Source organism: Neovison vison, chromosome 12 (assembly GCF_020171115.1).
Source record: "Neovison vison isolate M4711 chromosome 12, ASM_NN_V1, whole genome shotgun sequence".
In the NCBI taxonomy this organism is placed as follows: domain Eukaryota; kingdom Metazoa; phylum Chordata; class Mammalia; order Carnivora; family Mustelidae; genus Neogale; species Neogale vison.
Genome location: NC_058102.1, coordinates 58,823,983 through 58,843,868, shown reverse-complemented (window position 1 = coordinate 58,843,868; position 19,886 = coordinate 58,823,983). Strand labels below are relative to the sequence as shown.

General features: G+C 39.4%; 1 protein-coding gene across 1 annotated transcript in view; it reads right to left on the bottom strand.

Moving 5' to 3' along the window:
- The window catches only part of PTPRO (protein tyrosine phosphatase receptor type O), a 47,948-nt gene extending 30,184 nt beyond the window's left edge, over positions 1-17,764 (bottom strand). Inside the window, exons 1-5 of the mRNA XM_044228003.1 lie at positions 17,570-17,764; positions 14,626-14,758; positions 12,583-12,703; positions 8,064-8,132; positions 5,619-5,702 (exon numbers count right to left, since the gene is read on the bottom strand). Of these exons, the coding sequence (XP_044083938.1) occupies positions 5,619-5,702; positions 8,064-8,132; positions 12,583-12,703; positions 14,626-14,758; positions 17,570-17,743 (581 nt within the window). The 5' untranslated portion in view covers positions 17,744-17,764. The remainder of the gene's footprint in view (positions 1-5,618; positions 5,703-8,063; positions 8,133-12,582; positions 12,704-14,625; positions 14,759-17,569) is intronic.
- Positions 17,765-19,886: the final 2,122 nt, after the last annotated feature.

Here is a 19,886-nt window from a genome sequence, read left to right as displayed (position 1 = left end):
GCAATGTTAATGCATGCTTCGGTTAATTACATTATTAGGGGGTATTTAGGGTAATCGTTTTCAACCAATAAGAGATAACTGAACTCAGTTAATGAATGCGAATATGGTCTCTGCTGAAACACTCCATTACTGTATTTTTATTGTTTTATATAAATGACAAATATTGATATGATTATGAGTAACAATTTTTACAAATAGTTTCCCAAGGTCTTTAAGTATTGATAGAAGCACTCAAACTTGCAGAAAACAAGCCATCTGTAGTAAATAACCAGTGTGATCTGAAGACTCTCATGTGCCAGAATATTTATTATATTAAAAATTCTGGGGGTGGTTAGGTGGCTCAGTTGGTTAAGGAACCTGACTCTTGATTGCAGCTAAGGTCATGATCTCAGGCTTGCAAGATTAAGCCCTGAGTCAGGCTCCCTGCTCAGCTCAGTCTACTTGAGAATCTCTCTCTCCATCTCCCCCTCCCCCTGCTAGTGCTCATTCTCTCTAAATAAATAAACAAAATCTTTAAAAAAATAAAAATTAGAATTGTGACTGTCTGAGTACCTTCATTTCTAGAAAGTCTGTAGCACAAGGGAACACTGTTTCCTCTGTGCTCTTGTAGCGTGTTGTTCACCCACTGTCTCTCCCAGGGTCTGTCAGTTGCTTCTGTGCTCCTTGCTACACAGTCCTTCCTCCTCCCCCCGCCCCCCTACAAGAGCTGAGCACAGGTAATAGGACACACTGTGGTGCTCAATAAGTGTTTCGTGAATTGGGTTGAAACAAAATACCTTTGCTGTGTTGCCCCCACAATTTTACTTAATGATTGAAGGAGGAGTTTGATACTAGATTCGGGAAGTGGAACTGGTGGATGGATAGGAAGTTACAAAGGGCAGGGAATTTAGGGGAAATACCCATTTAGGCAAGTGGTGTTTCTGGTTCTCATTTCCTGGTTGCAGGCCGTTTTTATTTCTTCCTACTTCTGAGTGACAACAATCCATTCCATAGCTATTTGTTCTCCCTCATCTTCTGTCTTTCATGTTTGGGATGTAGAGGGAACAGACACTCCATTTTTTATTTTGGCTCTCCCTCATCCCCTCAAAACACCACTGTGATGTTGGGCAGAGTTGTATCATCTAGGCATTTGGGAACCTAAAAGAACAGCTTTTGAATAATTTCTGCTTAGCTCTTGTGAGGGCAATGTGGTTAACTTTAGGAATCCCACATTCACTTTGTATCATGGGAGCTAAAGACTTTGGTGCTTTATGACAGAGGAATGTTTGCTGAGATAACTAATGGTTTGGTGAAGTCAGGAGGCTTCCAAGATGTTTGGTGATTGAGAGTGGGAAAGGAAACAACAAATCCCAAACCAACTTTTCCTATCTAAACAGACTTTAAGGGAAACTGGGAAGAAACAAATGTATGTGGGAGAGTGACACTGAATAAATTCAGTGCTGAAATATTAAGCTGCTACTATTCAACAGCTGTGTAGAAACCTGATTTTCTTTCAAACTCATTCATTGATTGAATTTTACATAGAATGTAAAATTCTACCACATGTTTTCAATAACTTAATGCCAAAAGTGTATGTTTAAGTGTATGTCTTCAGGATTTGTGTACAACCTTTATGTTCTGCTTAGATTTTGCAGAATTCCCAAAGATTCCAAATTCTCATATCCTTAGGCTGTGGGAAAGGACAGGACTGAATTATGAAACTCCACAACCATGCAGATGGAATTCTCCTACCTTTTCAATTGTTGTGCTAATTCTAAGACTTAAATTAGGGGACGATTCACTTTTAAACATGTAAATGGAGGTTTTGCCAGCCATTTGGACATCAGGACTTTATGGAAAGAGCTAGTGTGTGTGCCTGTTATCATGAACATTTGAGGTGATGTTTAGGGTGTCATCATTGCAAAAGATTTTTTGAGTCATTGATAACACGCATAGACAAATAGCATATAGGCATACACGGTCATGCACATCTGTTAATTTTCTCTTTTAGTTTTATCAGTTAGGGAAGGTTCAAAAGTTAAGATGCAAGAAGTTAAGATGCGTAAGTCCTTCATGGTTATGAGATCTTGGAAAGCCGGACAGACAGGAATTCATTGTGAAGGGGAATATTAAAAGAGGCAATGGAAGAAGCCTGGGATTTACAATGACTAAAAACAAACCAACAAAACCACCCTGAAACAACCCACAATACTCTAACTGTCCCCAACTTCCCAAGTGCTACTTAATTTTTCATGAGCTAACTGGATATCATCCCCAACTCTTAAAAAGGCATTTAGAGCTATATCATTCTCTGAATAAAATATGCAATAATCACAAGGAAGCTGAGCAGTTTAAACTAAATGTTGCTTCATGGTTAAAATGACAACTGTGGCAGGTTTCCAGCAGGCAGATGGATACTTCAGCAGAGCAGGAGGTGACTGTGGCGTTAATAAAAAGAGTAGTAACAATGAATCCAGACAGAGCTGGTCCAGAAGAAATGGTTTTCTCTGATCAGGAAACCCGAACTGAGATGAGGGTAGCCAGAAATCCTAGCAGAACACCATCTTAAGACTAAGCCACCTCGGGCACTGGTGACTGGCTCCGGTTTTGCTATTACCCTGGGAGAAGATTCCAGCAACACGATGAGAGACAAAGCGTCTCCTGATATCCACACGGACCACTCATCAGTGGCTCAGTTGGTTAAGCAGCTGCCTTCTGCTCAGGTCATGATCCCAGCATCCTGGGATCGAGTCCCACTTCGGGCTCCTTGCTCAGCAGGGAGCCTGCTTCTCCCTCTGCCTCTGCTGCCTCTCTGTCTGCCTGTGCTCGCTCTCTCTCCCCCCTCTCTCTCTGATAAATAAATAAAATCTTTAAAAAAAAATAAAATTAACGGGAACATCTATTCCCACAAAGTCGGCAGTTTAGAGAAGAAATCAGGCTGTGTGTGAGGAAGGAGGTGGGTGGGTGGCTCTGTTTCTAGTGGTTGTTAACAGACGAGCTGAAATATGAAGTAGACGCATCTGGAGGAGGTTTAAAAATGACTATCTAGGAAATGAAAGCAGGGGGAAACACCCACATGTTACTAGAAGAGAAAAGTCGCCAACAGTAGGGACCTCGGGTAGCTTAGGGAGTGCTAAGCTAACTGTACCTGAAAAAAAAAAAACAACAACCAGGATCGTGTGTTTTCCTTTTGTTATATCTGATCTAGCACAAGCCTAGGGCTGAAAACAGAGTTGATGTTTAGTGTATTCTCATTGGTTTGTATGTGTCTGCCTTACTGAAAGTGACAGAAAGCCTGGGGCTCCGTGTTTTGCCTTCTCTTCTGGAGATAACCATTTACAGTCTCAAGACCATTCTTCTAAAAATGACTGAAGGGTTTTTTTTTTTTTAAAAACAAACAAACAAATAAACAAACAAAAAGACTCTAAGCAGAAACCAAACAAACACAACTACTGAAGGGTTCCCCCCCCCCCAAGTTGGGTCTCATGCCAGTTGATCAGTACTATAAATAGACTGTGAAGGGGTTGTTGGAATTTGAAGATGTGTGCATCAGGGGGACCTATTAAGAAAGACATGCAGGGACGCCTGGGTGGCTCAGTTGGTTAAGCAGCTGCCTTCGGCTCAGGTCATGATCCCAGCGTCCTGGGATCGAGTCCCACATCGGGCTCCTTGCTCGGCGGGGAGCCTGCTTCTCCCTCTGCCTCTGCCTGCCTCTCTGTCTGCCTGTGCTCACTCTCTCTCCCTCTCTCTCTGTCAAATAAATAAATAAAATCTTTAAAAAAAAAAAAAAAGAAAGACATGCAAAAAAAGCACAGGCCTGATATAAGGGTAGAAACTACACTGTGGGAAAGTCAGAGAATTAAGCAGAAAAATTAATACAAGAGCATATGCATCTTTCTTGCTTGTGTTTGAACCGGAATCGTGGAGGGTACTTTAAGGGTATTGGGTATAAGTATTCTGATGATAGGTAGAATACTTGAGAACGATTAATAGGTGTTGAGTGAAAAGTGATGCATATTTTGAAGGTCAGAATGGAATTTTGGCACTACTCATACCTGAATACTATCTGATATCAAATACTTAAAATACCATGTTGGCTATTGTAAAGCCCTATACTCAAAACTGTTATTAAAACGAACTTGGAGTAACAGCGAATGAGTCCTCATTATCTAGGACGTTCTTCTGATTCCATTACTTAGCACATCAGTGTCTACCATGTTTCAACACTTTCCCTCTGTTCTCAAAAAAAAAAAAAAAATTTCAAAACAAAACAAGCCCCCCACCCATGCTGGTATTAATCTCTTTTGTGAGGAAGTCCTTTTTGGTATTTCTTCCATTGCAACTTGAAATCCTAACCTTGCTGGCTGTGTTTATTCTGTCCTTGGAGGAGCTGAGGAACATTTGATCAACTGCCTTTTGGAATAAATAACTCTATAGATTGCTTTTCATCTTTCACTCTTCCCCCGCTCTCCCCACTCAGGCGCCATTTTTCCAGTTCATGAGCTATTTTTTTTTAAAGATTTTATTTATTTGACAGACAGAGATCACAAGTAGGCAGAGAGGCAGGCAGAGAGAAAGAGGAGGAAGGGGGACTACCTGCTGAGCAGAGATCCCGATGTGGGACTCGATCCCAGGACCCGAGATCATGACCTGAGCCAAAGGCAGAGGCTTTAACTCACTGAGCCACCCAGGAGCCCCTCATGAGCTATTTTTATTGCTTTTTTCCTAAGTCCTTCTGGACTTGCCCATATATCTGGATCTGTCTGTACATAATTTAGTACCTAAACACCTTGGATACTTCAGGACAATGATTTTTGTTTTTGGTCAGGAAACTACTACCTTTTCTCCTGCGGCTCAGTAAAGGAAACAGTCCTTCTAGGTATGTTAGTTCCAGACTTCGAAATTATTGTTATTAGATTTTATGCAAACTGAAAAGGATACTATTTGAGATTTGATTACTAAAATGATTTAAAAGTTAAGAAAAGGAGAATTTAAAGAAGCTGCTTTTTATGGAGAAAAGAATAGATTTTGCAGACTCTGGGGATTGGAACCTGGATTCTGTATATAGTGGTATGATGTTAAGATAATCTCCTTAAGTCTCTATTTCAATGTGTCTAGGATGGGGCTGTGCAGAGTTGTGGGGACAATTAAATAAGATACTTAAATAATCAAGTTTTGCACTCAGTTGTTCAACATTCATTGAGTTAGCATTACTATGAAAACACTTACACCGCAAACAAATAGTATTCTGAACTTCTCTACCTAAATGCATTTCTTCCGTTTTGGAAATACGAGGCTCTCTAATGGATGGAGATGGTAAGGAAAATGGAAAGCATCATTTACAAAGATGAGAAGCCAATGCATTGACCGAATGAAGAAACAAATGACTAGTAATAAATGGAAGAAAAGCTTGCCAAGAACATCCCAAGAAGAAAATTTTAATTGGAAAAACATTATAGTTAATTAGCATGTTGGTACCAGAAACTCTTTTAATCCATTTCAACACATGATTAATAATTTTAGATGCAGCCCAAACACATCACATAATTAAAGAGAATTTTTCCTTTCAGTTTTACTTCTGGAGAGCTAACTTTATAGACTTTGTGTTACATAAACAGTAAAAAAAAAAAATCACTTACCAAGGATTAATATAAAATGCCAAAAGATAATCAGTCCAAAGACATGAGGGTAGCAGGGTTAAGAAAGCAAATATACTCCTACGCCTGTGAGCATTAATAGATATAACAGATGTAAAGATGAAAAAGTGGCAAGAGTTAGTAACATAAACTGTGAACAGATATCAGTAAATCACCTACTGGGATCAATTAAAATGACAAGCATCTTAATTACAATCAAATACTATTCCATCCGAAACGTGAGGGTTTACGTGCTCTCATATTGCCAACACCAGTTTTATTCACACACATCCATACAGTAATCAGATATATTCCTTTCAACTTATTTTGTGTCGATTAGTCTGCTATTAAGTGATTACATTTTACATTCAGTTTAATGAGGCTCTTAAATGCCTCATTAATTATCTCCAGTCTTATTCTTGGATATTATTATCTCTGCCATGCTTGAACCTATTTTAAGGAACCATTATAGCATCATTTGATCACTAACAGCGGCTTGTGTGAGGAAATATCTACCAAAGGCCATTTTCTGCCTTTGCTGATTCTGGGAAAGACCTCAAGCTTCTGGGGCGCATTCTTATAAAGCTGCACTCTCAGGGGTGACTTTCTATATTACTTTTAGTTTAAGTCAATTCACCATCGCTGAAAAATAACCCTTAAAACAGAGCTATGGGAGGATGCTAGGTATCATTGATTCAAGACAAGTAGCTCATGAACCTGCCTGGTCCGTAATATGACTAATATTGAGCTGAGTAAGAGCAAGAGTATTTCGTCGTACTTTGTTTCTAATTCAGTCTACTGGTCTAAAAAGTGGGGTGTGAATGAAATTTCAGGTATTTAAACCATGTGCAAAATAGAGCATTCATTAATGTCGATTTTAAAATAGCCGATGTTGAGTCTATAGCTACACTGGGAAGTAGGAGGAGAAATGCTGTCACTTTGTCACTTTAGTCACTACAAGTTTCCACTGAGAAATCTATTCTGTCAGCCAGAACAGGCTGGTGCTGGCAAAACTGTCTTTGCCAAGAGCAGGGGGAGAGTTTCATAGATTTTCTAGAAAGATCCTGAAGTGAATTCTCTTTTGCCTTAGCTCTCCCATAACTGGTGTCCCATATTCTATCAATTGGGACTGAGCGTGCAGTTAGTCAATACATAGACAGCTGCCCTGAGTCCCAGGTTTGACTGGGTCAATTTCTAGATGTGCTGTTCTTCCCTGCTTTGTGACTGGGCCTTTTTAAAGGGCAAGCCAGACAAGGGTCAGTGAATTAAGTTTCTTAATCTTGGCAAGACTGTTAATATATTTGAAGAAACCTAGAAAGAACTGTTTACTAACTTTTCACCATTGAGGGATTATGAGTTTTCCTTCTTCACAGTTGGATTAGTTGTAGTTAAATAGCAAAATTCCATTCAGGCTAAAATTTAAAAATAGTACAACATATTGTCTTATTAAAAAGAATCCTATTTCAAGTAGACTTCCCACTGCTAGATGTTCATTCAGGGAAGCAGAAGTCATATTCCAATTAAAGCCCTCCCTTCTTCATGGATTCTGTAAAGTTTCTAGTCTCACCTATTTATTTCTTGAAGATCACCATTTTGGAGGATTAGGAAAACAAGAAAAAAAAGACAATTTACCAAGGATTAACATGAAATGTATCCATTTAAATTAATGTGCTTTGCATGGTGGCTTGCAAAAGAAACCAACCTGATCATGTAAGCAGTGCTGGCTTTATATTAAATGGTGACTTCTTTAACAGTTTTGTGGGTACCCATTGCAGTGCACAGCGGATAGGATTGTTAATTCTCACATATCAGTGTTAAGGTATAATATCAAGCAATTTAGTCTCCTGATAATGCTTTCTAAATTCTCCAGATACCTCCTCCTTGTAGGTCCTTAACACTCAAGCATGAGGAAAAAAATAAAGTAAGGCCAGGTTTTCCCATGGGACTTTACTGCCTTTGCTAGTCATTTACCTGTAAGTCTAAGAGTCGAGAGCCCTAGACTGAATATGTCTCCTCTGAACAGAAGTGGGGGCTAATATTCTCAGGCACTGAAATATCAGTTGGAAATAGAGATGCTGCCCTGTCTCCTGCTGCCTCGCTGGGGTCTGTTCTGTGCCTTCGTCACCACTTACTCCTTCAGTGTGGCGCCTGTATTGAAGCCCTTCTTCGGCAAGGTTTGGGGCTATATCCATGCCTGTGTTAGTCCTTTGTTTAATATAGTGAATACCCAGCAGACTTAGACATTTTCTCTACCTCATAACATAGTAAACCTACACAAACTAATATATTCAGTGATGAAAATCTAACCTTGGAAGGTCCACTGTCTCCAAAGTTGTGAAAGCACAATCAGACAAAACCATGTAACCCTCCGAAATAGTAAAATAAAGTCTGGAGCACACACACAGCATAGATAAACTATCTAGAGGCTTGTTCCAAAGTGATGCTCACCAATTGTATGGAAGCTTTCCATCCCTCTCCAAAGATGCAAAATTGACAAAGGTTCCTGCTCCGCATTCCCTGTTCAAAAGGAACCACAAAATCAAGGTTACTGCTTGACAGAGTGCTCTTTTACCTTGACATAAAAGAAAGCCTCTACTGGCTTATCATCACAGCATTAAATTAAAAAATATAAACTAATATAAATTCCATGTGTTCCTCTTTTGCATGCAATGTAAAATAGAAAGATAAAAAAGTTTTTCATAAGGTTGCATATGCCCTAATCACATTATTTGAAGCCAAGAGGATTTGGTTTACAATCCTTTCCAAAGGGCACTCGTGATCCTAACATAAATCTTTGAACTATTTGGGGTATAATATTTTCCACAAAGCCTCCTAGCCTGAGGATTTTCTGTTTTTAGCACATATTCTTTGTGGGGTTGATATTAATGCATTTTGATTTCTTCTTTAAAATGGTGGTGGATCAAATTGGATTTTTTTTTTCCCTCCAAAATGTTCCCCTCATGTCAGGATGCCCATGAGATTCATCACTTGAGGTGAGGGTAGAAAGAGTGAGACATACTCAATCAGAGTGGCTCATGCGGAGCCTCTTATCCAAAAGGTTACTTATTAATCTGTCGGTAGAAAATATTGTTAAAGTTTGTTTTTTTTCCAGAAGTGGAAGGCAAAGTTATACATATTCTCATGCCTTTTCACCTTTGGCTAATGTCAGGGATAAACAACACAGCTCACCAGCACTCCCCCATCTCACTTCCCCCCTAGATGAAATTGATGGACTTACTCAGAATTGAAGCAGAGATTTTGACATTATTGACACATCTGCTAATCACTTGAACGATCTCCCTGTTCTTATTACCATGTTCTGAGAACCGTTTTCTTCTTTGAAAAATGCACTATATTGTTATATCATGCTGTGTTAAAAATTACACATCAATTCATTTTCCTTTGTCAATTTCTCATATATAGGAATTATTTTACCCTGTAATTCAAAGGTTCTTATCTGGGGTTCAAGGATGGAATTTAGAGCTCCATGAACATAGCAGGGGAAAAGTACTTTTGTTTTCACAACCTCTAACTGATATTTAGCAATTCTTTTAATTGCTGAAATAGGCAACAGGCCACAATAGTACCATCAGGCACTGAAATGTCAGTTGGAAATAGAGATGCTGCCCTGTCAGTACCGGTGAAATTGCTAACCACAGAAACTACAGATGTTTTTCTATAATGAACCTGCTGCAGATGTTGCAGTATTGTTCATAATCATCACTCTGATGAAATTATGAGAGGTATTAGACACCCTACTAAATATTATCTAATATATTAATAAAGTAACATGTAATGCATTTGTTTTTTAAATGCATTACATGCATTTTCATAGAATTAATTTCTTTTTAATTCTATGTATTTTATTTTTTGCACTTAAAAAGAAAACATTATTCTTGGAAGAGCGCCACAGGCTTAATCAGATTGCTGGAAAGGATCATGACACAAAAAATGTGAGGAATCTCTGCTCTAGTGGCCGGCTGGCCGAAGTAGAACCACTTCTAATCATCTTGCTGCATGCACCAAGAGGGCTCCTGGAATGGTACCCGTCACCACACTTATTACCAGCCCTGCCACTATTTCTATTATGAGCTCACATTTGCTGCGTGCTTTCCAGTTATGGCGTCCTTGCTCCTCACCACCACCAATGCAGGGGCTATTCCCATCTCTTCTCCATAAACATTCTCCCCTCTGTTCCCAGGATCTTTGCTATACACTTTGTTACTTTATACACTTCTTTTGTTTTCCTTGAAATCCACTAGATGCCTCTGGCCAGTCAGTCTCCTTTGCTCTTATCTTTTTTTTTTTTTCCCTCCCTGAAATCTTAGTATTACATTGTTCTGGTGCTTACTGCAAGGCCTTCTTCTTTCATCTATGCACTTGCCCCCGGTAAAGGAGAATTTCATCTGGTCTATCGCTTTAATACCACGTACACGCTAACAACTCCCAAACTTGTATCTTCAGGGCAGTCTTCGCTCCTGAACTCCAGACTTTTATGTTCAGATGCCAACCCCACACCTGCACTTGCTGTCGTCTCAAACTTAACATTTCCCAGACGGAAGTCTTGTCGCTCCCACTGTAAGGGCCTGCCCCTCCCAGAGGAACCTGCCCTAACACCACAACTCTGGAATCCTCATCTGGAATCTTATTTCTGATGATGGCAACTCCATCCTTTTGGTCGTCTGTGACCCTTATTAATTTCCATTTCATGTGCGATCTGTGAGCAAATCCCCTTACCAAATGCCTCTATTTTCAAAATATACCCAGTATCTGATCATTTCTCCCCACATTGATGGCTGTGATCCTGGACTAAAGCATTACCGTCTCTTGTCTGGGTTACTATAATGGCTGCCCCCATTAATATGCCTGCTTCGCCTCAATACAGACTGTTTTCTCATGTAAGCTGGCTCTTCTGCCCCAAGTCCTGCAGTGGCTTGACTCAGAATAACAGCGAGAGTTGTAGGCTTACAAGGCTCTGTGTAATTTGACGTTGTCTCCTGCTGCTCCCCCCTTCATTTCCTCTAAGTTAGCTGCAATAACCTTCCCGCTACTTTGTGAACATGTTCCTGCCTCAGGGCGTTTCCACCGGCCCTTCCCTCTATTGGGCATACTGTTCTGCCAGAAAACACATGGCTAACTCCCTTATGTCCTTCACATGTTTCCTCAAGTACCATATTTTCAGTGCGACCTATCAAGCTCCCTGAGCTCCTGCCTGTATACTCCAGACATCTGTACTTCTAATTTCCCTTATCTGTTCTATTGTTTTTCTCTTACTGTTGGCTCACAAACCACACAACCTTTTTACGTATTATCAGTGTAATTTATTGTCTACCTCCTCTGCTAGAATAGGAGCTCCATGAAGGCAGAAATTCTTGTCCATTTTATATACTGTCACATAGCAAGCATCTGGAAGAGGCTACCACATAGCAGGTGTCCATTAATATTTATCAAAATAGCCATTAATATTTGTTCGTATTAATGGACGAAGTTTCAGTGAACTGCACAAGATCACATAGATCATAAATTAGGATCTGATCCCAAGGAGTGTAATTTCAGAGCTCTCTATATGAGCCCCAGTGTGGTACCACCTTCCTGCCTATCCTTCTAAGATTAGTTTAAATGCCAACAGTCATAAAGCTTGATTTTTATATTCAGAACCAATCTCTTTTCTCTATGTTCAGGGAATTCCATTTTTAAAAAATATTTTATTTACTTATTTGACAGAGAGAGACACAGCAAGAGAGGGAACACAAGCGGAGGAAGCGGGAGAGGGAGAAGCAAATTTCCCGCTGAGCAGGGAGCCCAATGTAGGACTCTATTCCAGGACCCTGGGATCATGACCTGAGCCGAAGGCAGATGCTTAACTGACTGAGCCACCCTGATGCCCCAGGGAATCCCATTTTTATCTCCTTTCTGGGGTACGTCAGTTTATACCTTTAAATATATTTCTTTACGTACGTATCTCCAGCCATGTTCTCAATTTCCTAGTAGACAACGTGGATGTCTGATTTTTATTTAGTTATGCCACATAAGACACTGATTAGATCATTATTGGATTGATAAGTTTATTTATGACTAGGCAACTGATAGAACTCTGAGAAAGAAAAAGGAAGTTGATAGACAACTCAGCAGGCTAACACTGGGTAAATACAAATTTGAACCAAATTTCCCAAACCCAACAGTATTTGAGGCAACAATTTTTAGGAGAATTGATGGATTTTTCTGATAATATAGGGGACCACTGAAAATACTTGAGAATGTGCTTTGATAAGAAATGCATCCATGGTCAAAGGAATAGGGAATTACTAAAATCATAAATCAAAAGTCTTTTCTAGCTGCAAGAAAAATGAAAACTGCTTGAACTCTGAGTAGTAGGAACAAAACTAATAGGGGACCTCCAATGGACCTAATCATAAACTCTACAAATGTTTTATGATAAAACAGCTTTGGCAGAAATGATGAAGAGAGGGGCTTTTTTTCCTTTCTTGTGGTCTTTTCATATATTCACTCTTCTTATGAATCTGAGTAGCCAGAGATCTTTATTTTTTTTTCAAAGTATGTTTGAAAGTAACCAAATGTCATTAGTGGGTCTCTTTGCATGGGTCTCTTAAAATCACAAGACTGAGAGTGAGAGGTCTGGATTGGTGTAAACAATCCTTTGCTTTGTCATTTCCATGATTATGTTTTCTAAAATAACTTTTAAAAGTCTACTTTGAAAACACAAAACAGACACTGAAAACCAGAATCAAACTTACCGCTATACAACTAAATATTAAAGTATTTTAAATTACACATTAAAATATTTTAATATTATTAAAATAATTTTAAATGACATTTATAAATTAAATTATGACTTAAAATACCTGAAAGCCCTGCTGTACAATTTTGGTCTGCAAAAGCAGATCTGTAAGATAAATTAAAATATTTTAAAGCCCTTGCGTAAAACGATCAACCAAACTGACCTTACCTGGCCATCTGGAGATGCTTTTTCCTCAGAATGATAAGGGTCACGAGCAGCAGTCCAATTAACAGAGTGCTGAGGATGGCCAACACCGAGATGACTACCACATTAGGGTTCATCTCTGTAACTGAAGAGAAAAGTCATGCATTTTCATTATAACTTCCATTACAAGAAACTAACCCAACCACTCATCATTTTCCATTGATTTTTAACACCACTGAACATAGAATGATGACAACAACAGCGACGGTGATAGTTTCCCACGCCAACAATGACCTCCACGTGGTCAAATACAACCTCGTCAAGTAGGTTGACAAATGGTGTTCAGATGCCTGGCAGGATTGTGTTCATCTCAAAGCATTACATCCTGAATGTTCTTATCCCGGAGAACTGTACAATGTGAATAGTGCTTGGACCATAGTTTAAATTCCTTTGAAACTCAAAAAAAAAAAAAAATCTAGAGGTCATTACCATGTACTATGGCTGTTTAGGGTTTTCAGAAGTTTAGAGAGTGGCAGGTTTTCATTTTATGCCTATGACTTTAAAGTCAGAAAGCACAACTGTATATTACGCTTACAAGGAATAATGTATATGAAAAAGGCATTAGCAAGCTACCATCTGCCGCAGCACTTAACACGTCGCTAGAAGCAGGCATTCTGATGATCTGTAACCATATGTTGAGAGGTTTTCCATCTGCACAACTCAAGAGATTAAACCTATTAATAAGGCATAGGGTCCTTAAGAACAGGGCTATGTCCCTTCCCTCTACTTACATGGAGGCTGTTATGGCACATGCACATCCGAAGTGGGAATATATTTCAAATGTTTTCACAAAACTCTTAACCAGAGAAGGACCAGAGCAGGGGAGAATGACACCATCCTCTGCATTGACCATAAAATCACAGAACTGGGAGCGCGTTCAGTCCCTTTGTCTCTGTGGGTTTGCCACTTCCCATTTGGGCCAGCATGACTCCCACTCCCAGGCAGAGTAACTGAACAGAAGGAACATTAGACTCATGGTCAGGAGACCTTTTTCAAGTTCATTTGACTACTAACTGACATTAGGAGAAGCTATTTATCTGTCTCTCTGGGCTTCAATTTCCTCACTCATAAATAAGTTGAATAATACACCTATTTCACCGGATTGCTGTAGCCATGACAAGGAATAGTGAACAGGAAAGGCTACTTGGAATGGTGTCCAAGCCCACAGAAGTGAGAGACTGTTAATATCCTTCGTGAGTCCATTTTTGGTCCCCTTTTCCGGAAAAATAAAAATTTAAAACAGAAGGCAAACAGAAGGTGACTCTCGTCATCACTGAGTAGAAACACACATGATGAACGCAACAGAAATGGAAATCAGCCAGTGAAGGGATCACGTGACACCGAGAGCGGTACTATTACACAGGTGTCTTCGACGGTGAGCTCGGACTGCTGAGTCAGCCTCCAACAACAAGGCAGTGACACATATAACTCAGAAGGAAAAAAAAAAAAAAAAGGAAGCACCATTTTTCTAGAGTGTTCATTATTTCTAATTCCACAATACCAACATCCCCCCCCCACCCCGATATTTGGCTTGATTGGGAACTTGCCCGCTTTGTCCCAGGAATTTAGTAATGTCATCACTTGACCAGGGATGACTGAGGGCCCAGGAGACCACAGGAGAGCCCGAGTGGATCAGGATGCTGTGGCCACCGCTGGGGAGGATGATGAGGCCTGTGGAGTGGACGGGAGCAGCTCTCAGCCACACGGTGGATATTAGGGCTTTCAGCGCTTCATTTCTATGTGTCAATACAGCTCAACAAGGGACGTATATTATGATTGCAGTTTTGCAGACGGGAAAGCAGAGGTTCCTAGATGGTCAATATCTTTCCCTCAGTCACACAGGGAGTGAGCGCAGTGATGGGCTCCCTGTCCCCAGAGCCTGAATGTTTCAACAGAACATGGTTCTAGTAAAAGGATAGACTATCTATATTTGAAAAGACAATGGAAGGAAAATCTAGAAAGATAGAACTTCCAAAGACACCAGATTCTACGAACGCAAGTAATTACCCATTGTTGAGACGGCTATGAATGTGGGGACACTTGGGCTGTTGTGACTGAAGCTGGTGACACTACAGTTGTAGGCAGTGGCGGGAAGGAGGCTGGAGATGGTCACAACGTGGGAGGAAACAGCAATTGGTTCCTGGAGATGCAGAACATAAGATGAGTGTCATATTATCTTCATCTGTTTTGTGTTTTTTTAGTCTGTTCTTCAGAGTTGAGTGGGTAATACATAAACAGAGTAAAGCATTTAAAAGATGCAAAAGGACAGCAGTGAAAAGTAAGTTTGCTTCTTTCCCTACTTTCTATCTACCCAGTTCTCCTCCACGGAAGGAGCTGTTGTTGTCAGGTTTTTTTTTTTTTTTCCTTCCCATCTATATTTTATGGATGTGAAAACACAAGATAGATCTAAGCAAAACCTAAGTGATAACGTGGTTTGCATGTTTTACCTTGGTTATTGGTTTATTTTGGTGCTCTTCCCACATCAGCACAGATAAAGCTGATTTATTCTTCTTAAGGGGTGTACAGAAATTCACTGAAAGGACCTACTTTATTTAACCGATCCACTCCTGAGGAATGTCTCAGTTGTCTCTGATTTTTTGCTATTACAAACCATGCTACAGCAGATAAATTTTAAATTATGAGAACAAACATATATGGACACACACATGCTTAATACACATATGTGTGTATGCATGTGCACACATACAGATTCATACACAAAACCTGTGTGTGTGTATGCATATGCATGGATGTACATAGAGATGTGGGTATTCATTTTGCCCCCAGCTGAATGATGGGCCCAAAAGTTGAATATTTTTCAAAATTTTGAAATCTACTGATAGATTGTCTTCTTTTAAATTTTTCATTTTTTGAAGATTTTATTTATTTAGTTGAGAGAGGGAAAGAGAGAGAGCATGATGGGTATGGGGAGAGGCAGAGGAAGAGGGAGAAGCAGACTCACTGCTGAGCAGAAAGGCTGATGCAGGACTCGATCCCAGGACCCTGGGGTATGACCTGAGCCCAAGGCAGACACTTAACTGACTGAACCACCCAGGTGTCCCAACAAATTCTCTTCTATAGGCATTTTCCAAGTTATCCTGCTGCGTGTGATGCTGTGTGACATCTTTTCTCCTACACTCCTGCCAATCTAATATATCTGTAAACTCTGAGTTTTTCCAATCTAATTAGAGGAAATTGTACCTCATTGTAGATTCATTTTGTATTTCTTTTATTGTGAATGAACTTGATCATCTTTCCATATGTTTAAGTGTCTTTAGTGTTTATTTCCCATGAAATATTTGTTTTGGGTTATTAGTCTGTATTTTTTTCTATTTTTAGTTGCTCTTTGTATATTAAGGACACTATCCCCTTTGTCTGCGTTCCCAGCTTTGAAACAGCATCCGCCAAAGTCATGGCAACTTTGTGTTCTCAAAAACATTTAATATTAACATATTCTTGAGTAGAACAAATTGTTAATTTGATGGGCCAATTGTTAGACCAGTGACAACTACCACAGTACAATATAAAAATATGAGCCAGCATAACATTCTTTTCCCAAACAGAGATCTGAAACACTCTTGCCTCAAGAGATGAGAGCCATCAGAACTTATTTCCAATTCCACCTCTTTTACTCTTTTATAAAAGAATGATTCTAAGGAAAGACTTTTGCTAGCAAGACTCTGTTATAGTAAGTAGCTGCATAATCATTATTTTCTTAAGGGGAGGCATTACTGTAGGTGCAGAGAAGAAAATCCTCTACTGGCAAAGCAGTTATTTGCAAAAAAAGGATTCTTAGAATAGAAAAAAAAAAAAAGATGAGCTCTTCAGTACAGATCAAAAAAGAGATGTTTGTACAAGAGAATATCAAAAGAGGAATGAAATCAAAGCAAATTATCTTAACGCTCATATGAAAAGATTTCTACTCCCAGAAATCCTTTCTTCTTTTCAATCTCATGAACTGCATTATTTAAATAGCATCAATTATTCATGTTCACAGAATTAGTCTGTACACTGCATTTTGTGACATCCCTCACTAAACTTGACCTTTCCCTTCCATGTCTGGCTATAAAATACTTTTTTTTTTTCCCTGTGGCTTTGTTACCCTTGGAGCTACTGGTTCTTCTCTCTCCTTCCCTTCGGTTTGACCTGGTGAATAACTCAGCAGTCATTCTATCTGCTATTTGCGATTCTAAATCTTTAACAATCACCTCTCCCGGCCTTCATTTTTTCAAGCAAAATTGTCCTCCGTTTTTCAGAGTCCGTAGTCTCTCTCATGGGGCGGGGGGGTGGGAGGTTGGGGTACCAGGTGGTGGGTATTATAGAGGGCACAGCTTGCGTGGAGCACTGGGTGTGGTGAAAAAATAATGAATACTGTTTTTCTGAAAATAAATAAATTGGGAAAAAAAATTGTCCTCCTTACTAACTAGAAGCAGTCCCTTCTTTAAATTCTCTTACTAGAATGGACCTCTCTTTGGCACCTGCATTTTAACTTAATTATTTCTAGACTGATGTAATATCCATAACTACATGAAAACGATTTTAAAGTACTGACTCTACCATTTGTATTGCGCGTAGTGCCTTTCACATAACTGGCAATCAGTTCATATACGTTAAATTATATTTTGTATGGCAGTGTCTATCCCTTTGATCAATTTATTGACAATAGGAAAAATGAACCCCTTTCAGTTTTCAGTATGACCCAGGGCAACTAAGGATGAGGGACAAAAGATACATGCAGAGATGAAAATCAACATTGCAATTTGGCAAATTGGTTCTAATTTTTAAGGCTTGCCCTAAGCTGACTGTTAATTTCTATCACTGAAACACAAAAAAACAGATGAAATTTTGTTTTCATTTTCTATAGTTTCAACAAATATAAGACTTTAATTTACTCAGATAATTAGCCTTAATCAAAATGAACTCAGACAAGGACAATCAAAAAGCACAGTACCTGGAGTTTTGTTTCTTGACTTGAGCCAACTTGTTGACAGAAGACTTCAAAGAAATCAGCTACTCCCTCTTCCACCCACAGCAAAGTCACTGAAGTCTGGGTTTTATTCACGGCAAACAGTGATTTCGGAGGAGCTGGTTCTGAGCAAAGGCAGAGTTTAAAAAAAAATTTCATTTAATTTAATACATTCTTCCTTCTTTCACCAATTGGCAGGATAAAACAGGCAAAAAAAAAAAAGTCCCAAATACAGGTAGTTAAGAAATGTTATGTTATTGTTATGGTAATAATAACATAATTTATTGTAATACTGAAATGTTATTTTGAGTTATTGTAACATTGAAATGTTACATTATTGTTTTTGAAATACGTCCCAACACAGTCGTCATCTAACTTGGAAGGCAGAATAATTTGCCTTTTTCTCCCCCTTCCATTTTATACTTCCCTTTTTAGAACACTTCTGTTTTTTACTTCAGTTTTATTATATCCATAATCTATTAATAGTTTTGGTGTCATCTGCACTGGAGGTAAGCACTGCCTTGGTAATAAAGAACTTTTTGCAGGAGAAACAAAAATCTATACTTGAATGGCTGAAAAAAATGAATGAAAGTGGTTTGCTCCATCTAACAGAGACATTCAGTCTGGTACTTAGCCAAAAGCCTGTCTTCCTTTTCTGGAGACTATTTGGAATAATTCAATCCAAGGAATGGCTTCTTGAAAATTTAGTCGAAATTAAAAGGGGGTAAAGCTAAGTAGGTAGGATTTTTTTTTTTTTTTTAAAGAAGAGGATTAATGGAAGGGGACTGGATGGTTAATAAAATGTTAGAGGACTGATTTCTTTATCTTCTTCTTTTAGACATTTAATCTTGATCTATAAATTAATCCATTAGTCAAGCAAACTGTGCCCCTTTGTACTCATTTCCAGTAAGTGAGTCACGGGATTTGTTGGCTTGAGACCAAACCCCTGCCGGTTCTCTAGTTTTAGGAAGTGGTCTTGTGTCTTGTTCCCCCATACCTGAATCTCTCCTACTCTCCTCTCTGTGCCCTGTCATTTGGGTGTTGTCTTTCTCTTGAATTCCTCTAGTGCTCAAAGTGTTATGCCTGCACCCAGATGCTTCAGCCAGAGTCCTTGCTACCCTCTGTCAGTATGTTCTTGTTTGGACATACTATGGCTAGCTGTTGGGTTCACAGAACATCATACGCTGCCCATGTGCGTGCCCTGTCAGGCAACTACGCACACTGTGTGTCTGTTACTTGGTTTCCTTTTAATTATTTGTCCCATGTTTCCAAGTCAGTTCCTTAGCTCCTGGATATCAGCAGTGCTTGAAGAAGCCCTTGGAGGTGACTTCACTCCTTTGACATGTCCGTGATCTCTGCGTGGGAAGGTCTGGACCTTCTTTCTAGAATATCATCATCGTGGCCCTATTCAGAAGCACGTAGTATGTCAAGCCATCCTTCCTGTGATTTATCGCAGGCAACTTAAATTTGTGTCCTACTAAAAAGAAGCAATTTTCTTTCCAGAGACAACTCAATGAGGTTTGGCTGAAGAGTTGAAGGAGGAAAGGGTGTGGGGGTGTCTTGTGTAGGTGTAATTCACAGCAGATGTTAGGACCCCTTTCTCGTTTGCAATGAGTTGTCCACTCCCCCAAACGTTGTACTGTGTATTGTTTCACTTCCCCTCTGATGAAAACTGTTGATGAAACATGGGGTCAGCTTCCACTGCCCACATCCTTTATAACTGTCACTGTGAAAAGGGATGAGTCAGAGGGTAGGTCCTCCAGTGATTCTGACTCATGCAGAATTGAATCTTTGGAAGCAAGTGTGAAGTTGTCTGGGACAGAGAAGGATGATTTTTAGGCTGAACCTTGGTTGTTTCTCTTCCCAAAATACACCCTCACAGTGAGTATCCTGAAATGATTAGATTCCCTAGGACATCTATGTATTTTTTTTTCCTGATGGATAGATAAACTCAGGTTAGCTATCCATTGTGAACAATTCTCACGTCCTGATCTCTAGCTCCCACCTTTTACCCATGTACTTCCAATCACCTACCATCCGTGTTTCCTCCATGAGCAACCCTATTCATTCCCTTGTTGGGGCCAACAATCTTGAGGCTCTCCTCTGGCTTCTCAAGTTCAGAGAACATATTGTTAAATTCTTGTCATCTCTTCCTTGTGTCTATTCTTTTTATTATATTGCATGTTCAGGCTTTTGTCCACACTTGACCAATCATTACAACAGCCTCTTCATTCTTTTTTCCTGCTTTTAATCAGTTCTTTCATCATTTGTCAACGAGAGCTTAAATCAACTTGAAATACCA